General features: G+C 43.2%; 1 protein-coding gene across 9 annotated transcripts in view; it reads left to right on the forward strand.

Annotated features, from left to right (window-relative positions):
• Positions 1-21595, forward strand: part of ERBB4 (erb-b2 receptor tyrosine kinase 4) — a 645972-nt gene that overhangs the window by 334869 nt on the left and 289508 nt on the right. For all 9 annotated transcript variants that reach the window (XM_049809033.1, XM_049809016.1, XM_049809051.1 and 6 more), the window contains exon 3: positions 4091-4277. In XM_049809033.1, coding sequence (XP_049664990.1) covers positions 4091-4277 — 187 coding nt within the window. The remainder of the gene's footprint in view (positions 1-4090; positions 4278-21595) is intronic.

The raw sequence follows: 21595 nt of genomic DNA on the forward strand, positions 1-21595 counted from the left end.
ATTGGCTGTGTTGCAGATAGTAGAGGCTGTTAGGAGACTGGGTTATAGGCTATCGTGCCTGGGTTTGGGATGCAGGGCAGCGCTGGGCCTTAGGGACAGCAAGCTGTGGAGCACAAGTACTCATCTCCTGTCTGAAATGTAGACGAAGAGCTTTTTTCTGGTAAATACATCAGACTTGAATCCTGTGTCTTGGTGTGGTTTTAAAGCAGCTCGTGAGGCTTTAGATTTGTCAAGGAATAATACTTCCCTTCCCCCCCCCCCCCCCCCCCCCCCCCCGCTCCTTTTGTTTCCTGCTAGAAGCATGCCCTTTCTTATTTCGGGATCTAATGCCTAACAGGCCCAGTCAGAGGAGCAGGCACCTTTGGCTCTTGAATCCTCAGAGGTGTCTCCTCATCTGCTTTCGAACAGCCAGGCAGGCGTCTAGTCAGAGGGCTCGATGAACAGCCTCCCTTGTCCCTTTGCGACACAGAGCCTTTGAATTTCAGTCTTTTCCTCATTCAAATCTATACGCTCATTCCCGCTGCCATACCCAAACAAATTTGGGGAGCCAAAATGTGTTCACCGAAGCAGCAGGCGTGCTATGGGAGCCTGAGCCTGTCACTGCCTCACTCGATGGCTTCTTCACATAACAGGTCAAGTCTCAGGAGCTGGAAAGGTGACAAGAAAAGGCAAGATCATGCTGGCCAGGAATTCCCAGTCAAAATAATGCTGTAATGCGGTTGGGGGCAATCCCGCAAAATCACAGCGGTCAGGGATCAAGATTAGGTGTTGCCAGAGGTCATTTGGTTTTCCCTGTCGGAAACTTTTAGCTTTAAGTCTGTTGGAAATTGATCTGCCTCTTTCCATTCCAGTTGTAGGTTATGGGAACAAAATGCAGTTATTGGCATCCCTGTCTCCTTTTTTTTCTTTCCTGAGGGACACTCATGAGAAATATATTTTTGCAAGGACCTCCAGCCTTAGCAGGAGAATCAAACCAGGAGGTGACACTCAAACTACCACTGCTGTAAGTCACTCCACCTTCTTGGTGAAACACAGACTAATCCTGAAGCAAAAACAGCTCAAATAGAGCGTTAGGATACCTAAGCTTATACGTGAGTTCAGGATACCTGAACAGGAAAGTGTTCAGCCTTGTATACAAAGGGTGAGAGATTCAAATCATGCCTAATCTTGGCACGAGTTGCAGAGGAGATCAGGCTGGCTGATTCCGTCTGGTGTAAGGATTTGTGAGTCTGCATGGAAGCCAACAGGCATCTTTGCAGTGACTCCAACAGGGCTTGGAGTGAGGTCCAAGTGGGCAGGTGTCCGTTTTCAGTAAGAATCATGTCAAAACTTGCAGTAACTGGCAAAGTGACAGCATTGGTCAGGAGTGGCCAAAACCTGAGCTGCCTGCTGCACTCCCAGTACATTTTTTCAAGCTGGACCAGTCAGAAAACAGACCATCCTGCAAAACATGTTATTGCTCTGCCTTTTTCATTCGAATTTGAATTAAAAAATAAAATAAAACCCCAAATTCATATAATAGACCATTAGATTTGGTCAGTCAGGTTGCTATGTTTTAGTAAATTAGAAACCCTTTGGTTTATTTTTATAATTTTGTTTTGCAAGGATTAACACGGCAGTTTCTCCAGCAAATAAATAGGTATTGCAGTATGATGGTAGCCATCAGACTGGAAAGGACCCTCTGGCTTGACAAATTATGGCAAGTATTTTGACATTTCAGTCGGATAAACCAAACATACAAAGTACAGGGCTTCTGGGGTAGTGCACAATTATCACAACAAAACTTTGTTCTTTTCTCCTTTTTTTTTTTTTAACTTTAGAATGAAGAATTGCGGCTGAGTGTGTGTGTAATTTCAGTGCCATGCTGAATTAGGGCCCTTTCAAGTGGACGCGCTGTTCAGCAGTAAATAAGACATACCCTAAAAATAGAAAATGTGTTTGTAAGTGACAAAAATTGGCAGGGAGGACTTGGTCAGATGCAGTTTTGGAACTGCTTTTAATTTTTTTCAACTCAAGTCCAAGTTAAACATCCCTTTAAATTAATTAGAGCAATCACAGTATCCTTAGAATATCCATCAGTGGAAAAATTGAAGCCATGAGTATAATCTTTAAATTTCCTAGATTCTGAAGAGACAGCTTAAGGAAATTTTTGCGTACGATGAAAAACAAATTCCTGACCAAACTGGCTAAGCTGAAATGTCTGAAAGCAAAGAGCTATCATGAAAGTGCTGGAAAGCTTGTGGTTATAATGGAATTGGTGTCCCAAGGTATAATGCAGCTCTATATTTAATATTGAGCTACTGAACCGTACTTCTCAACCTAGCTCAACTCACTGGGTTCTCATCAAAGTCCTGTAATGACACTGTGCTCTGTTTAGATGCCAAGCAAGTCTTGAAATAGCTCCAGAGCATTTTCAGCAGCTTCAGCTGAGTACAGATGTCTAACTTCAGAAGGACAGCTAGTGCGTAGAGTTTGTGGCATATAAATCCTTCCTTATGTATACTGGCATACTTGTTAATAATCTTAGGAACTTTTATAAACCTAATTAAAAGGCTCTTGCACACTTATGTATGAAATCATGGTGACAGCGCTGAACTAGCAAAGCAAAAGCCTGCCCTTTGTGCTGCAAATCCATGTTGCCTTTCTTTATTAATGATACATATGCAACACATTTAATTTGATGCCTGCTGTTGTTTGCCTGCTTGTTTTTATTACGATATTGACTGGAGTCCCCATTATGTTACTTATATGTATATGTACTTATATGCCTGTGCACTTTAAGCAGAATTTTTCTTTCTGTGCATTGTTTAAGGTATTGACTTGGCCAAAGGGAAGAAAAAAGTGCATGCATCCACTTAAGCACGCAAGTAGTTATATCAATTTCTGTCCATTAAATATACATACACACATAAATATACATGTATACAGTGGTTACAGGCTGTTGCAGACATGGAATTAGGTGAGATTTGAAAACCGTATTTGAGAGACTCTTTCCAACATGGAGGTCTTGTTTCTGGGAGCAGCTCTTGGCCAGAGCATCCCTCAGCCTGTGTTAAGTCCTGCTGAGGATGGTGGGGCTCTATGTGAGTGTTGAAATGACACTTTTCAAAGGCATTTACAGATTTCTAGGCCATTTATTTAAATTCCTTAGAATGAATTTTACTTTATAAAAGAGCATACTTTTAAATCTTTTTTCTTCTTTCTAAAAAATCTTAGTTTTGTTAATCTTTTGGACTTTGAAAAACTGTTCATAGTTATTGGGTTTGGGGGTAGTTTTTCCCTTTACAACCCAGGCAATCAATTCCCAAGTATGAGCAGGAAGGTTATTGAGTAGTTCATCTAAAGCAAACAAAGATTTCAGCCAACCCAAAGATGCACCAGTAGCTTTGCTAAAAGTTTTGATACCGGTTTTGATCAAAGTCTGGGATATATAGCATGTATGGTTCCAGCACTTCCAAATGAAACTTGAATCTTTACAAATGTTCAGTGCTTGATTCCATTTAGATGTACAAAAGTTGGTGTTAATACATATGTGCTTTGTCTTCATTTACTCTTCCAAATCTGCCCCCCTATTTCTACCATCTATTCCTGTTCAATGGTGAGTTCTTCCAGAGGTGTTTCTCTTAGCCCATGTTGTGTCCCTTCAGTCTCACCCTGAAATATCCTGTACAACAGAGTTACTTGATGACAGACAATCTTATCTGAACTGTGGCATTGCCCCAGTGGATTCTGCTTATGTCCTGCAGAGGCCTTTGACCTGCTCTCTGCTTTGAGTTGTGCAAACCTATCCTTTTGTGCATCTTTAATGCTTTACTGTGAATTTCTGCTCAAGTTTAGTAAAACTGAGAAGAATGGCTACCTCTTTATTCTTTACTTTTCAAACAAGTATCGAACAAGTATCTCTAATAAACTCAGTTAAATTGAAACAGAAATGTGCTTGCAATCAGTAAGTTGAAACAGAATTTTCCAAAGTTGTGGGTTTTTTTTCTTGGGTACCAGCATGTCATACTAAAGCACCCACTGTATGAGAAATTCAGAATAATTAAAAATGGACTGTTTCTAATGTGTTTGTTTCATTTTTGCCTTTCAGTCTATCCGAGAAGTCACAGGCTATGTTTTGGTGGCTTTGAATCAGTTTGAATACCTGCCATTGGAGAACCTACGCATCGTTCGTGGGACCAAACTCTATGAAGAGCGATATGCTTTGGCGATATTTCTTAACTACAGAAAAGATGGTAACTTTGGACTCAGGGAACTTGGCTTGAAGAACTTGACGGGTAAGTGAAACTTGCAAATGTCATGGGTTAGTCTCAAGAAAAAAAAAAAGAGCTTGTTGAATATTTGCACCAATGCCGTCAGTCACTTGCATTCTGCAAATAATGGAGGTGGCACGAGAGGCTGGCAGTTGTACATTGTACTTTTTTTGCTTCACAAATGTACTTTTCTCACTACTGATCAAAGGCTGTGTATGGAAGTCATGCATTTGAAACAAAAATAGTTGTTGAAAGAGTAGGTTTTTCTTCATTTTGGTATTACGAGCATGTTGGTTTCCTTGTGATCCTTGGTTATTGCACGAATGTTCCTTCAGGTGTTACGTATTTTCTGCCAAGTTAGCTTAGCTTTAGCATCCCCTCTGCTCTTGCTGCTGTCTGTGTCGCCATTGCTCCTCCACTGAGGGTGGGGGAAGAGGAAGGGCGTGGGAGAGACTGTATCATTGCTGTATTAGAACTTAGTTCCTTAGAACTCCCTTTTCTAAGGAAAAATAGAGCATTATATATAGTGAGAAAAGTGCTTATTTTCTTGACAAAAATGTAAGCCAAGTCCATGGTTTTATATTCATTTGTAAATTCATGACTGGATCATGATATGGGGTAGATCAACATTTCATTTCTCGCAGCTGAGGATCTACAGTCAGTGGTTTGGGAGATGAAAAATTGGCTAAATATCACCAGACTATAACTTATTTAAGTGCAGGCAGTGGCAAACTCTTTTTAGGGACTTCGTTGGAAGTATTTTATTTATACGTGGTTCCTCATCAGCTGTGACAATTTCTACTCTAAACTTTGGTGATTGTGAAATTGCCTTATTTCTGCTAGTGGCTAAATGCTGACCTGAGCTGGATGTGGAGTTTGAACCTGAGTACAGAGGGCTGGGAGCCTTCTGAACTATATTTAGGCACCCTTCACCCTCTGCTAGTTTTTATGTCGTGGTATTCAGAGTGGCACACAAGTGCTTACAGTTCCCTGTTGTTCAAGCCTTGCTGGGCTATACAGCTAAGCTTTCGAAAACAGGAGGGAAAAGGAGGCTTGAGATATTTTACAAAACAGTTTTGGCTGACTCTTTCTCATCAGGCTGTTTCTTCTGGTCATATTTTTAACAATTTTCTTTACTGAGACCATCATGCTAATATCATAGTGCTTCCCAAGGTCTCTAAATCCCTGCCATCTACTACTCTTGTCTCTATCACTGTCATAATCCAATTTCCTCCTGTTCTGTTCCTATATTTCTTTCCGTCTTTCTGATTTAGGGTGTTCATTGTGACTGTCTATGACTCCACATAATATAGAGCCATAGTACCAGGTAATAATAGTATTATCTCTTTCTTCGTATACTTTTTCTTGTCTGTGGGTCTCAAAATGCTTTGTAAAAGACACTAGGCTGGGTGAAACTGAGACAAGAGAGGTGACGTGAGGCCAAGGCCAGAGAAGGACTGGAACACTTTCCTCTTGGGTCTGAAGCTGTTGTTCTTCCAGGAGGGTGAGGGTTTACTTTCAGTGCTTGTTTAGCCATGGCTTTGCTGCTCAGTAAGGTAAAAAACCTTATTTTTTAGGCTCCAGCTCAAGATTTTCTTCTTGAACCAGCTGCCCTGTGCCAACAGGCAGTTCCTCAGACTCCAGAATCTCTGGAAGCTGCTTTTACATGATAGGCACAGCACCAAAACTGCCCAGCAAATAGCTTGACTTTCTTTTCAAGTGTTGTATGAAAACCTGTCTTAGCTCAGCCTCTGAATCGTTCCTAACATGAGATCATCACAGCCACTTCATCTGATTTAGGTGTTTACAAAGGCCTCTGATGGGATTATTTGGCTCAAAATGTATTGCTGTCTCTTGGAAGAAAAGTGCCCTAATAACACTAGCTTGTCTCCACTGAGCACTTAAAATAGCTTCTGGGTGCTGAATACGAGCCAGCACGTGCTTAAAAATACTCTTAATATTTTCTAGATAGCATGTGCCAGGACTTCATGAGTCTTTTTAGCAGCTATTCTTTGACCATTTTGTATACTGGTTAAGATGCACCTGGCTATGTTAACCCACAACCTGCTTCTTGTTGCAGATGCTCTCCCTGGAGCATATTGATACTTAATTTATTTTCCTAACACATCCTTAGCATTAATAACTGTATAAAAATAACTGGTGGATGTGGGAATCGGTGATGTTGCAAGGCTGAGATAGTTCAGCTGTGTCTGAACCTGTCCTGTGTCTTAACAACTGCTCCATATTTACATCTGAAACAGCCAATGATTTGTTATTAAATTTAAGATGAAGCAGCCCCTGTGAGCTTGCATCCTTCCAGTCTACCACAGGTTTCAAGAGATTGGCTTTTAATGGTGCCTCTCTTCCACTTGAGTAAAATATAAACATAACTCCTGCCTTGCTTGTGAAGAACTGTCTTTCCAGGGCTTATGCCTTGTTCACAGAAGTTTGGGAAGTTCTGTTCTTATATGTGCAGTGTCTGGATGATGCGATCCTGAGGGTAATTCTGCCCAGTACTACACAATATATGAATACAAACACTACTCCCTGTGTTAAATAAATGAGGAAGCTGCTCTTACCTGCAGATTATCCTCAGACTTAACCAGAGACAGGGTTTCAGCCTCCTGTGCAGTACCATTGCATTATTTTCAGTATGCTGTTAACAGCTGTGTTTTTATTGCCAGATATGTCTATCAGGTTTTCATATTTAAATATAACTTTAAATGCTTGAATTTCCCCCCTTACGCTATTAAAATTGACAGCAATGAAGGCAGTAAGTTTTATCTCACACAGAAAACATGATCCAGTTCTCACTCATGATGTCTGTCAACCCGAAAGGGAGTTTTGTTTGTGTAGCACAGGCCAGGACCATGTCCTAAAATTCATGTGACACTTTCAAAAACTCTTACCTGTAAAAATCCTTTTCTTGCTTGTTATAAAAACTTAGTCAATGGTTCCACATAAGTGTCAAAACCAAACAGACATTGAACTAATGAAGTGGCTGCTGCCATCTCAGCTGCGTTTATCTCAGCTTGCAGATTCAGCTGCCAAGTAGCCTTTAAGTAAAAAGGAAGGTTTGACATACTGAACGTATTATTCAGCCTGAGATTAGCAGAATAACCGATGCTGAGGGAGAAGGTATGCTACCTTCTTCCATTCATTGCCTGTGAGCTAGTGCAAATCATTCCTGTCTTCCCCAGGTGGCTAGGCAGTCAACCTTAACTTATCCAATGAAAGGGCATAATCATTGTTCACACTTTGAGTACTCCAAATATAGAGAATACCTGATGGCTGCATTTCATTACGGCATTTATCTTCATGAGTGGGGAAAGAGGGATAACTCACAAGTGCCAAAACCACTTATGAAGTATCCCATATTTTCCTCTGAGTAAAGATGAATAAGAGAGATCTACAGCAAACGATGTATCTTTGACTGAGCAGTGATAACCTCATCTCCCCTATTGCCCTTGGGGACAGAGGCTCCCTTGTGTGTGCATGTGCAACCACTGAATTCCTTCAACATATTAGAATAAAATGGACTTAGCAGTGATTAGTTCAGTAACACAAAAAAGCAGCAAAATATGTAGCTCCTTATCTGCTTGTTTTGCAGGGATACAGATAAATGATAAATTAAGATAACTGAGGTTCAAGTGACAAGTGGATATTGTAGCTGAAAGGATTTGGTCAGTGATAGCCAAAGAAAGGAAATCTGATTTGATGGGCAGGAGAATCATAGGGAAAGGACCATCTTCACTGGGTGTAGGAAGTGATGTGTTGTAAATGTTTCCTTCTACAGATTTTTGTAATAGGTTGTTTTGGGTTTTTTGAGGTTTTGATTAAATTTATTTTTAATTGTTCTATAAAACAAAATTTTAAAGTTCTGTGATCATTTCTATGACATTTTCATTTTCCTTTTTTTTCCACCACAAGAAATAGAATATGCTAAGGAGTGCTTTAGAGGAGGGAGAAAAAGAATTATACCTTTTATGAAAAAGGTTGCTTTTCAATGAGTTTCTTGGGTTTTTTTTAAACAAGGACTGCTCATTCTCTATAATTATATTGCAGCTGGATCAGGTTGGATGGAGGGGCATGGGAGGAGTCGAATTTCCTTTCAGTTTTCTTCACTGTGCATGTTTTGGATCTACAGTGGTTTTGGAAATCTTATATAGATTTGCGCTCAGAGCCTGAGCTCCTTCAGAGCTGTGTAACTGCACATAAATCATCTTTGTGGCAGGGATTAAAGCCCCACCCCCTTTTTATTGCCTTCATCACAAAGCCCTGTGTCAGCAAGACCTTTCCTTGGACCACATGTACACTGCACGAGCCACTGTTGAGTTCACAGTGTTTAGAGATGCAAATGCCTGTGTGTGTGACACCCGGCCTGAGCAGACGAGACTGGATGATGCTGATTGTGGCATATTCCTTAGTGGCTGCAGCTTCGTACTAGTGGAGCAAGCTGGGAAGAAAGCAATATGTAACTTGCCTCGGGCTTCCTGTGCAACAGGTGGGCAAGGCATCGCATCTCTAACCTCAGAGAGGTGTTGCTAGGATACATGGAGGAATGACGAATTTGTTTAAAAAAATCCCTTTGGTTACCCTCTGCATGTGGGGCTGCTGCCAGAGTTTTCTGCCCTGCAGAAGAAGCTGCAGTGGCTCTGTGACTGCCCAGGAGCGTTCCTTTCCCTATCCTAGGAGCTGCGCGGACCATAGAGGTGTTTGTACCTCAGCACATCTTCACTGACCAGCCTGTGGGTAGGAGAAATGGGAGGAACACCTCAAGCATGGCTGTGCTTCCCTTGGGAAAGGAGGGCTGTTCTGTGTGGTGGCACAGACCCTGGGGGCACAGTGCAGGACCTGCTATGGGTTCCCCTTGCTCACCTCACCCCTGTGGAAAGAAGGGCCAAGGCTTGTGGCTGCCCCCGCGCTTATAAATGTAAACGTGCCTGCTAGCGCACATCTGTCTCCTCTCCCCCAGGACACTGTTAGACTATTTTTTTGGAAAAAACCCTTGCCCTAGGTGTGATTTGACAGCCAGGAGAGTCCAAAGACCGATCTCTGCTGGCAGTCAGTATGCAGCTGCCCTACGCTGAGCATGGAGGCAGTTACTAGCGTGGATTCAGGCTGCTCCCTGCCAGTTGGCATCAGGGCCTGGGAATGCTTCCAGGCACTCCTCAGCTTATGGCTGCAGACATGGCCCTGAGGAATCCCAGATATGAGACCTGCAGGCTGAGGAGCAACTGCCTCCAGCTAGCAGAAAATGGCTCACAGGTGTTATCAAGGCAAATAGGTATATTGTATATGGCCAGAAATAAATACTGCTTTTGAGCCCCATGAGATTTATACTTGTGAGTTTATTATGTTCAGTAACAAGGGTGGGATGTGTTTTTTTAAAGTTCAGTAGGGCTAGAATTTTGCACAATCTCTTTGAAGGATTTGGGTATGCTTTTGTCATGCCAAATGGTATAACAAATGTCTGTGATTCTTTGCAACTTGTTGATTGACAGTTTGTGCTCAGTTTTGTTTATTTCAAAGCACTTTACTGTTTTCAGTTCTGCCTCTAGTGTTAGAATGCACAACCTTGTTTGGAATGATTATAGCAAAGAATTAAACAAAAAACTCACTATAATAATGATATATTGGTAAATGTTTTTAACTGGAAATTCAAGGATTCCCACAGAAAGTTGTTTGCTGGTGTCCCCCTGCCCCCCGATATTTGCACATAAAGTATGAGATGCATATAGTGGATTGTGAATGGTCTACACCAGTTTATTGAAAGTAATACACAGAATGTTTGATGTGACTCTCCAATGTCATGCAGCAGGATAACTTCATGTTACACAGCTTCTCCTGAAAAAAACCAGCTTAAAATCATGGGGAAGAGAAACTAGGCCAAATCCTTAGCTGGTGTAAATTAGCTTACTTTCTTTGACTTTGTAATGAACTGAAATTTAAATTGCCCTTTACTTTCTTCAGTAGATAAGTTAATTCACGCTATAATTTATTAGTTCACTAGTGCCTAACTCCCACTTAAGCCCTTTTGAGGATGTTGTGTTCAGGGTGCTCTGTCAGGATTAATACCAGCTAATGATAGCTGACTCCAGGCATGTCTACACCGTGCAGTGGGGCTCTGCAAAGGGATTCTTGAGCTAGCATTGAGCCTTGCTAGCTTTAGAAGTAGTTTGCCATGCCACTTGGGTCCTGTGCTTGGGCTTGGTGGACACAGCAGATCGCTCCTGTCTAACTGTGGTCTCTGCAAACAGAAGCACATTGTCCTGGGCTTTCAGGGTCTTAATTATATGGCTGCTGGGTAAGGAATGGTAGTGGATGGGGAGGAAGGACTGGGGTCTATAGTAGGTAGAGGAAATCCTACCTAGTCCTGTGGTGTAACCTATGCCTCTGCTGCTTTCTGTTGTCAATCACCACTTCTACAACAGAGGCAGTAATGCTTGCCTACTTTAATTAGACTTATTTTGAGAGTTTGGTAGGAAAATGCTACTTGGGTTGGATCTGGTGTGATGTGGAATTCAACTTTTAACGCTGGCAGATGTTAGTTTAAATGTTGTTATAAAATACATCCAGGTATGCTGCCATTGTCACCTGGTAATGCCATGTAAAATAACAATGTCATTCATTCAGCTTTTCATTGTAGTTTCTCCTTTTTACCTCTCTGCAGTAGTTCTATCTGTGCATTTGTCAATTATGAAGTAAGAAATTCTCCGTGTTCCAGAGGTGTGAAACACCCTTTAGCTTTTTAGAAATATGGGCAATCAAGATAAATCCAGTAATACTGAAGCCTTCTAGTAATGGAGTAGCTTTGCCTGACTTCAGTGACTCGAGAGCTTTAGCAGCACAGGGATTTCTCTGGCCACATGCTTCGCAGGGAGTTAAACATCTGAACAGAGTAATCCCTCCATTTCACTCACATGGGTCAGGAATGGGTGGCACTTCAAAACATCCAACTTTGGCAGACAGATATGTGTTGAGCTACACTATAACTTAGGTAAAATGCAATAAGCATTACAGTCAGGAAGAATCATACAGTTTATAGCAACAGCACTGCTTAAAAAATATATCCCAGCTCCCCACCTGCTTGGAAAGGAAAGAAAGAGCTGGGTTGTACTCCACAGCCCAGGCCAAGCTCTGGTCTTGACTAGGTATTTTAGAAATGAAAATCCTTGCTGCTCCAGTGGTATATCTTCTTCAGTTCAGGTGAATGAAAGAAGTGTTAATTTCAGTGGGTTTTCTCCTTTTCCTTTTTTCCCCTCTTTCTCTCTACTGTCTTCTGAATTCATTGCTTTTCTTATTTCCTTCTGACAGGCTACAGCTGACAAGGAATTTGGTGCTTTTGTAAAATAATTAAAGTCTTGCGTTACATGGGGAATGTAACCTATTAGCACTGCCTAGCAAAAGGCAAGTTACTGAGCAAGGCAGTTCAGTTGCCACGGGGTGCTGGGCTCTCTCTGCCCACCCGCAGTGGGGATGTGAGCTGTGAGCCACTGGTGGGGCAGAGGGACCAGCCTCCAGCTCTGTGGGGCTGCTGATGTCTAGGGCTCAAAATGGCACGAAACTCTGGGGGGAGATCCAGTGTCCAGTTTGGTGTCTTGCTTAAAACTCAGCAAAGGCATATGTCTGCAAGGCAGCATATACTTGCAGACCTGGATTTAAACTCAGATCAAAGAGTAAGCTCCCTTTTCTAGCTTTTCTTGGCCAACCTATAGGAGTAAGGTGTTGGCAAGGACACCATTCATTGCAAACACAAAAGTCCCGCTGAGTTCGAAGAAGGTTGAATCAGACCCCTAAGTTTACACAGTGGAAATAATTGTTTTTCCTAGGATATTTTCATGCCTCTTCATTTTCATGTAATTTGCTGCTGAGGGAAATTCCCTAGAAACTCTATACGGAGGGATGGGAGAGGCAATGAACCAAAAACTCTTTCATTTGCTACATGTAGCTCCAGGGAAGCCCCTGCAGACAGAGGAGGCAGAGAAGCCCTCCCAAACACTGGGCACAGGGGCGAGACGGTCACGTAGCCTTCACTGTCTGCAGGCTGACAGAGGCAAGTACTCCCACCTTCTGCTTGGCCAGCTCCATCCCAGACTGCTTGTTCCTTGCCTGCACACAAATCTCTTTCTTGCAGCGTTGCAAGTCTCAGCCTGGCCAGCACTGGGACTAGTCCTGTCAAAACCAACATGGTGTAGTTTTAACTTGGGTGGGTCTGCAGCAGCCTCAAAATGTGCAGCAGTGCAGGGCCAAGGAGTGAGCAGCGGTTCATTAAGAGCTTACCTGAAACTGAGTTTGATCACACAAGCTTTGTATGTTGGGATGTGAAAGGGAAATGCTGCTGTTAAGAGGATGCATTGTGTGTTAGTCTATGAAAGAAGTTGTTCCAACAGATTGAACCTGTCTGCAGTGCTACACTTACAGGTCCCGCCTGCAGTTTCCAGGGTGAGAAAAATTCTTTGTTAGCTTACCCACAGGAGCACTGCTACTGAATTTGCACACAGGTAACAGGATTTCTTGATGAGGAGCAAGGAGTTTACTGTCAGGAGCTTTCCTTATGTGACTGGGGGAAGTAAAAGGGACCGACAATTACAGTTGTCTCAGGAGTTCCTTCCTGGCCTGCCTCATTTGCTACCCACGCCCCACCCTATGAGAGTGGACATGCTGACAAGGATGCATTCAAGGGCAGCAGTTCTGGGCAGCTCGGTGTGCTGTGATGGTGAGTGTGCTTTGTAAACATTGAAACACATAGCCTCCTGCTTTGCATCTCTGCAAAGCCACTGAGGCAATGTGGAGGTGGGCAGGAAAACATAACTTTGAGGGGAACATAAAAATAGAAATACAGAGCTGTAGAAGAAGGGAAATCACCATGTGAACAGAGGTAAGAAAGTGGAAAACATCCAAGTATGTCCCCCACAATCTCTTGGCAGAGCAGAACTACCTGAACTATAACTGCCTTACAGATGAAGGAGGAGACAGGCTAGGCAGGAGTGCGTCTGATGCAGAACTGCTGGAGTTCTCTCAGACTCAAGACTCCCTGGTCGGTCCCACCTAGCTTCGCAAGAGCCACTTTCTATATAAAATGAACTTTGATTGGTCTGAAGTGACAGCATGAGGTAATCAGAGCGGGAGGCAGGTAATGCATGTGGACACAGAGCTGTCCATGGGGCTGTAGGAGCCTTTTGTGCATTGCAGGGAACATGCCTGCAGGCATGGAGTGGGGGAACAAAGGTATCAGATGAGGAGAACATGCTGGAGGCCTTTTTCTTTGATGGTTGGAAATCGCTCAAGGGGCTGTCTTCTCTGAAACCCCTTTGCCTTCCTTTTTTTTCCTTCCTTTTTTTTTCTCTTTTTTTTTCTCTCCTTGGTGAAACTGTCATAGATGTGCTTTCATTTCTTTAAGGCTTAGAAGTGAGAGGGTGTCCATCTGGCCAACCATCATACAAATGCCATGCCCACACTGAAGTTCCCCCGGGAGCTGGCTTCTGCCTGTCAGAAATAGCATAGCCATGTGCTTTGGGTTTGAAACTGCGGGTACTCCTGACGTGGGGGCACCGAAGGAAGGGCAGCATCAAAGATGACTCTGTCTACTGTGCTGGATAGAGGAGATTGTGGTGTTGTTTTGGGGTTTTTTTTGTGTTGTTTTTTAACTGGTCAGCTGGGCATGTATTCAGATTGGTGCTAAAGGTTGTGAAAACTCTGGGAGCTGGTTCCATCACAGTGTAGGGGCTGTAGAGTCATTCAGCTTTGAAAATGGCTCTGGGGCACAGGTACCTGAGGGCAGGATCCAGTGGCTGAGTTTACATGGAGAAGTTCAGTATGTTCTTGCCAAGACTATTGTGCAGGGTCAAAGAAGCTCATCTGCTTCAATCTCCTATATGTAGACTTCAGTTAGAGCTAGTAGCAGATTTTTTGACACCTTTTTTAGAACTGAAAAATATCTGACAGGGAAGCTTTCTGCAAGAAAGGAGTGGTTTAAAAAACAAGGGGAAAAGTGCTGAAATTGTCAGGCACAATCTTTCATTTTAAAGTGAAAATGTATGGCTTATGGTATTTAACAGCTTCTCATGCTTTCTTCTATAAATTAACTTGTATTTTCAACCAAACAAATCAAAATAATTTTTGTTAATTGAACAATAATAATTGAACCTGGTTTAGGCTGAATTTTCTTTTCCATCACATTTTAGCTCACTGAAGTATGTGGTCTTGGCTTGTGTACCCGGTCTAGGAAATGAAAGGTTTTAAAAAACCTTAAAAAGGGCTGAGAAGTTGCTTTCTGCTCATATTTCATCCCAATATCAGCCATAAAATACTTCCTTTGTTGTAAGAGTGTGTCCAACGGAAAACAGATACAGAGCAAGTTGTAAATTAATCGGTTCAGCTGCTGGTTGTGGTGCAGGTCTGTCAACATGGTTTGACATGAGCTACCTGCTTCTTGGCAGGGTGAATTGTCTTTTTTTGGGAGCTGCTTGCTTCCATGTTTGAACTTCACCCAATATACTAGCTTCAGACTATCCCCTCTACGGGCATGTCTGTAGAGCAGGGAGCAATCACTTCTGAGGTTATACTGGATGCATAGTCCTAAATTCTGTGCATCTCTGCTAATTTCTAAGCAATATGATGAACTCCAGGCTCCCAGTATGTCTCTGTCTGGTTCTGGAGTAAAGAATTAAATGCAGGAGCACATTGTGTCTTGGAGTGGTGCCCTTGGTTAACTGTTGTTCTAATTTCTTTTATAAAAGCATGCTGTTTCCTTTTTTTTTAAAGCCAGAGCAATGTCAAATAAGTGCACCTGAATTACTGGCAAGGTTTGTGGCGAGCTTTAGGTCATGACTGAGTTCATTCCCTGGCTTGAGGGCCCAGTACAGATCCTACTGAAATTACTCTTTACTAGCTTTGTATGAGAAGCAAAGTGGATATGTAACCCAGGAGACGGGTTTCTCATCTCTGGTGGAGTTAACTTAGTTTCATTTCCATGAAATAGTAATGATTATCTTCCCCTAATACTTCAATTCTTTACAAGCCTCAGCTAGTTAAAGATCCATTATCCTGAGCACAGTGTTGCAAACACTAATAAAAAATGTAATGCAGAAGAGGGGCAAACATTAATAGTAGTAAAAAAGTTGTAATGCAGTAAAGGATAATACAAATACAAGGAGGATAAAGGCAAAGCTCCTTGTCCCATATGCGATCGATGGGGAAGCTGGAGTGGGCACAGCTGAGTGTGTCCTAAGCTGTGTAAGAAAAGGGTGTATAAGAAAAGGCTGTGGAAGAAGCCCATGGGAGTTGATAAAAGATTTTCCCTTGTATTGAATCCATAGTTACAAGCTATGCTCTGGGAGAGTCAGACATTTACCAGCTTCGCCAGGACACCCGAAGTCTGGCATATCCATAGCATCAGTGCTCTCTGCCAGCCTCACTGGGACCGAGCAGGAATTGCATTTTGTTCTGAAATGGTGATACCACGCTCCCTAATTCCGCCCCTCCCCCCTCCCCAAGAAGGAAACACATTGCTGGCTCTTCTTACAGACCAAAGAGCTGTTTGTTTATTTCTTTAACAGAAGAAGTATGCTACTCTTCAGTTAGATGTCAAAGCCCCACTACCAAGAGTTGCCCCTGGCTGCTGTTTGCTGACAGTAAGACGCAGGTGCAGCCAGCCAGCTTGGACTAGTGCTGACGGCTCAGGCTGTCAGCACGGCTGTCTAACCCCCCCTTGGAGGCTGTGTCGGGGAAGCGGCAAAGGTTGTCGAAGGTGGAAGGGATTATTCTTCTGAAATGCTCCAAGTACAGGAGGAACTGGCCAGATCGGGACTTGAGTCTCCTTTCTTTTTTTCTTTGCCTATGCAGGATGTGTAGGAGTTATGAAATGTTGCTTTTGTGACCCCATGGCTGTCGTTTTCTTCACTCCTGCTGAGTTAACTATTACTTGTGGTAGCCGTGCTCCTGGCTGTCACACTTAAATGCTGATACAGGCCAGTTCCAAGTGTGCGCTGTAGTGCTGCTGTCAGGTGAAGGTGACAGTCGTGAAGCACTTCAGCAACAGCTGGACCCAGAGGCTCTTCTGCTTTAGAGAGTGGTGATCTTTAAGAGAGGCTTGATGTCTTAAAAGGAGGCACTGAGCTAAAATATGCATAGGGTAAGGTTGCAAGGGCAGCATCATCCTCTGTGTGTGTCAGAAGAGCTGAGAGGAACATTTTAATGGCTGCGACTGCATAATGACTTAATCCCATGGGCTGTACAGTTAGCCCCACGCAAGCTTGGTAAATCTCACTACAGCCCCTGTTTCATCCAGGAGCAAGACTTCCAGATGTTTAGAGCTGAGTGGTTTTGATTTAATATTCAGAAGCATTCAGCTTCCTAAGTAAAGGTAATAGTTTTGCTAGTTGAGAGATTTATTAATATCTTAACATGGCCCTAGTTTTAGCTTTTTATTCCTCTATTTCTAAAAAGATTTCTTACCACAAACCAGCCTTGAAGTTTGAAAACGTAATCAAAGCTCTGCTGAGCAAATTTGACTATACTGATGGGTTGAATGAGCTGTGACCTCTGCTGACCTCATTCTGCTCCATTTCCCCTTCAGGCTCATAGCAGTGGCTGGAAGTAAACATTAATCTGTTAATTTAGCCTTTGGTATAAATAGAAAAAAACATATAATTGCAATCACTGTTTTGTCAGTGGACCTATCCAACCTTACTGCTTTGCTTCTGAGGAAGAAGCAGTAGTGCTGCCTGTGTGCTTCTCTGCTCAGGGGACTTTCCATCCCACGGTGTTTGGGTGGGGCAGATTATTGCTTGCTTGTTGCAGCAGGAGGGCCAAACAGGGCACCTGCTTCCTGGGCATATATCCTCCAACATGCCCATTTAGGAACTCTTCCTCTTTCTTGCATCCTTCTCTGGAGATAGCTGCCCTCCATCTTGTTTTTCTTTGGGTGTTTCTGGGAAGAGATAAAGTTTGCCTGTATGGAGACAGGTTGTGACAGGTTACCTTACTGTGCCAGTCCTAGGAAGGAAGCTATGGGACGTGGAAATAATGTCCTGTCACTTAGGAAGGGAGAGCTGGAAGGGACTACCTTCAGTCTGGTTGAGTTCAGGTAAGCATTATAGCATATGTAATCCTTTTATAACCTTCTCAAGGGCCAGACATGGAAATTTAGGGAGGGGAGGAGGGAGCTGAGCAAATGGAGTTGCAGCTTCCTTCCCGCTTTCCACTAGAATGGGGAGTTTGCGTGCTACATGGCACACTGACAGCTGCATGGCTGCAGAGGCAGATCTGGTCAGGGCTGTGTCTCCTGGCAAGCACCGGCTTGCAACTCAGTAGAGGGGTTGTTTGCGTATGCCTTACAGGGCCACTTCCAATCTCTTCTGTGCCTGTCTGTTGTTGGTATCCAAACCAAGTCTGAGGTCTTTCCATGAGCAGCATGATAAAGCTGCCTTGCTGCTTCCGACTCGGCACAGGCGTAGCCTCAAAGATGGAAGCTGTGCTGTTCGCAGCATCTCAGAGGTCACTGGAGGATGTCGCTGGCTCTCTCCTGGCATTAGCCTGTGACTGGTGTTTATGTGCTTTGGCGTTGCACGATGGTGGTCTCACTGACCCAGCAATGGCAGGTTTACGATACAAGGTTCTGATGGCCAGTTTCACATCCATCTTCTGTGGGATCTGATGCAGAGACTCAGGGTAGCCTGCCTGGAGATACAAGGGTTGCTTTCCGCCCTGCTTTCTTATGTGTGTAATTAGTGTCATAATCTAGGGTTTAAGGATAGCCAACAAAGAAACCTTACTTGGGTTTAACTAAAATTGCTCCTTAACATGACTTGCTAAATTGAAATGAACCCCACATGAATGTTCTTTCAAATGCATTTACAAGTGCCTTGTATTGATTTAGCCTACTTCAGTAACTCAGATGAGCTAAATTGATGTCTGTGCACTAAGTTAAGTGCATTCACTTGGGATTTCATACCTGCTGAACTGACTTGACTTCATAACTGGTTTTAGTTAAACCGGTGCAAGCCTTGTGTGAAGAATAGGCCTTTCTCATTTGTTGCTACTGGTTTGACCAAAAGCAATGTGACAACTTGGGGGAAAAGGTGTCTTTTGCCTTACTGACTGTAATGCTGGGATGCCCTACTAACCTTGTCCCTAATGTTGACCTTCAAGGGATACTGGCTTTGCCTAAATGCCTTAGTAGCGGCCTTCTTTCTGCGAGGCAGCCATTTGAAAAAGACTTTATTTAATCCTTTTGCTCCCAGGTGCACTGTTACCTAGTATCTGGAGAAAGGAAAAGGAGCAAAAGGCTTACAGACCTACTTCTCTATCATTCTGCCTAATGCACCCCAAGCCAAACAAGAACAGTTAAGAGCCCTTAAGCAAAGGTTTCATTCCCTTTTCAGACACTGTCTTTCAGCTTTGGCTGAGCTTGGTGTCTCTTTGTGCTATATAACAGAGTTCCTTCAACCATTAAGCTGACAGGCTCTTTTTATCTCGGCCACCAAGAGCTAATCTTAAGTGCCCAAACTAACACTTGTGACCAAATCTCTGCTTGACTGACGGTGTAGAAAGGAATTGAAACTTAACCCATCATCTTCCTGAGCTGGCCACTGGGCCTTGAGGGCCATGGTTTCCCTTTAATCCTCTGTGAAGATAGGATGTGGACAATGATGGCAGGTGTGTGAGTTACCACAGGTTCATAAGTCACTTGTTCATAAATAATCACTCAAGAGTTGAGCTGTGATATATACTGGTGATGTATATGCTCTTTGCACCCTAAATGGATTACAGGAATGTGTTTTGCCTTATTTTTATGTAGGATTATTGGATCTATTACCAAGGTTTAGATGGTGGGACAGTGTTAAATGGCAACAGCAAAATCTCCTGAAACTACTCTCAATAAACATTGAACTTTCTCTTACCTGTTGAGAAAAGTGTTTCTGCACAGGCATTTCTAAATTAGGGGCTGTGTTCATGTTTTAAGTAGTAGGTTTGCAAGTAAATGTAACCTTTTGTAAATGTTAAGGTATAGACCTGAGCTACTTTTTTTAGAATGCAAGGGTCATCAGTTTAGAGAGGACTCATCTGTAAGCATCACTTCCCAGTCATGGCTCAGGAACTCATAGGAGAAGAGTGAAAAAAATAGCCCCTGCCCTAAATAGCTCAGTGTGATTAAGACAGGAGGACACCACTGGACCCAGAGAGGTGGGTAAAGCAAACACAGGAAGACAGAGCAGCTTCTTACGGAGAGCATCAGTTCTGCACATCCAAAGCTACCAAGGCAGCCAAGTTTTACTTCTATATAAAGGCAAAGAAGGTTTGAGGGCAAGGGTTTGAAAGAGGTCAATGAGATAACTTGCTGGACGTCCACATCTTTGAGATACATCACAGAAAGAAGTACAAAAGATGTTTGAAAATGTATCTTGTGTTTCATGAAGGGTGGCATGATGGGCTTATTGAAGGTGGGAGAAGACATAAATAGCGTATGAGAGAATGATAGGCTCTGGAAGATCCTGAAAGTGAATACAGTTTGCTTTTATTTGATGTGATGAGAAGGCATGAAATGGGGGGAGAAGAAAAAGGCATGTTTAGAGTGGTGAGCTAGAGCAGTCGTCACACAGTGGCATTTGGAAGGAAACAGAGAAGGGCAAAATTGCTTCTTAAAGGAGAGAGGCTATTGTCAAGACATGAGAAGAGCCTGGTCAGGAGCTCTAGATTCAATGACAGACAAAAAAGGCTATGTTAGAAAGAGAGAACAGAGGTGGCATCAACTGTGTCACACGGATTGAGACTGGAGAAGAGGTGAAAGGAGAAAGGCCTCCAGGTTGCAGGAGCAGTCAGCAGCACTGGCCACAGTGGCTGGGGCTGAAAGAGTGAGGGCAGAGTATGTGTGGGAGAGGAGGTGCAGAGTTTGTTCTCTGCGACAAATATCTGTGGAGTATCTAGCCCGCCACCTCGAAATATATTTTCTAGCTGTCTGCGATCACTGTCTCCAGGTGTATCCCCACATGCCAAGTACCTCCTTGGAAGGCTTTGTCAGGAACTGCAGATGCTGAGCAGTTGGGGAGGATTGTCCAGGCTCACCTGCTATCAGAGCCTGTGCTTTCTTATGTCAACATACTGTCATGCTCATGGATGTCACCAGGAAACAAATACTGGCTTTTGTAGCACAGACTTGCTTCTGATGAGAGACACATATCCCAAAAGGGAGAGTTACAATAAATGCACAAGGAGGCTGCAGCAGCTGAAGTTTATATTGTTTTTTTCTTGCTATCACACTTGGTGTATTATATAAATCTATGAGTGAGGTGGTAAAACAGAGCTTTTTTAATTATACACCACCCAGCAAACTGATAAGGCAAACAAAGCAGGCAACCAAATAATACAGGCATGAGCCACTTCAAAAAAAATAATGTGGTGTGAACAATAGGGGAGTAATTCACAGCTTTCTAAGAAATTTTTGCAGTTCAGAGGGGTGAGATAGCAAGCAGCTATTGACTGTTTTACTTTCATGTTTTCCACCTGTCTGCCATGTGATTGGGAAGTATATTACCTGAATCCTTGCGAGAGCTTTTTGCACTATTGTCTTAAAAGCCTTGCTCTACAAGAAATGACCCTAATGGAAACTGAGATGCAGGTACGAAATGCATACAGGGAATGGAAGGAGAGTGACAACTAAGTTAAATATAGTTTTAAGTTCTTTATAACTTTTGTTTCACGTAAATGTACAGGGACGGCTCCAGCATTTCCCTGGCCCCTTTGGGCTGCTCTGATACCGCAGAGTGGGGTGAACTGGCAGCTGCTCAGCACAAGGGAGTTAGTTCCCTTCGGGGTCAGGCACTTTCCACCATCACTAAAGCTGGAGGGGAGAGGGAAGGTTGGTGTGAGCTGACAGCATGCTTTCAGCACAACAGCCAAGTGTTAGTCCAGCAGCATGCAGGTTTGGCCAAACTGAGGTTTACAAGTGTGTGTTTGACGCAGGTATTTGCTAACTCATGAAACCTGCAGCATACACAACACAGGTGCTGCCTCACAAAGCACCAGGCAAGGTGAAAGGTGAGAGTGGCAACCTCAATGTGTGAAGAATTTAGTAATTCTGTGACCTGATGGTGCAAGGTGGCTGTATGCTCTGCCTTCTCTGCACAAGTGCTGAAGCACATGTCTGCACTGGAGAAGCCAGGGATTTAAGCCCTAGCTAGCTGCCTGGCTCGGTTGCTCTTGGCAGTGGAGCAAGGGAACCCAGCATAGGCTGCAAAGGCTTCCCCAGATACTAAGTAAACATTTGGGCTGCAAGCCAAAAAATTCTCTCTGTGCTACCCAAGTCACACTGTTCGCAGTATGAGATCTAAGTGGTCTGA

The sequence above is a fragment of the Accipiter gentilis genome, chromosome 1, assembly GCF_929443795.1.
Source record: "Accipiter gentilis chromosome 1, bAccGen1.1, whole genome shotgun sequence".
Classification (NCBI taxonomy): Eukaryota; Metazoa; Chordata; class Aves; order Accipitriformes; family Accipitridae; genus Astur; species Astur gentilis.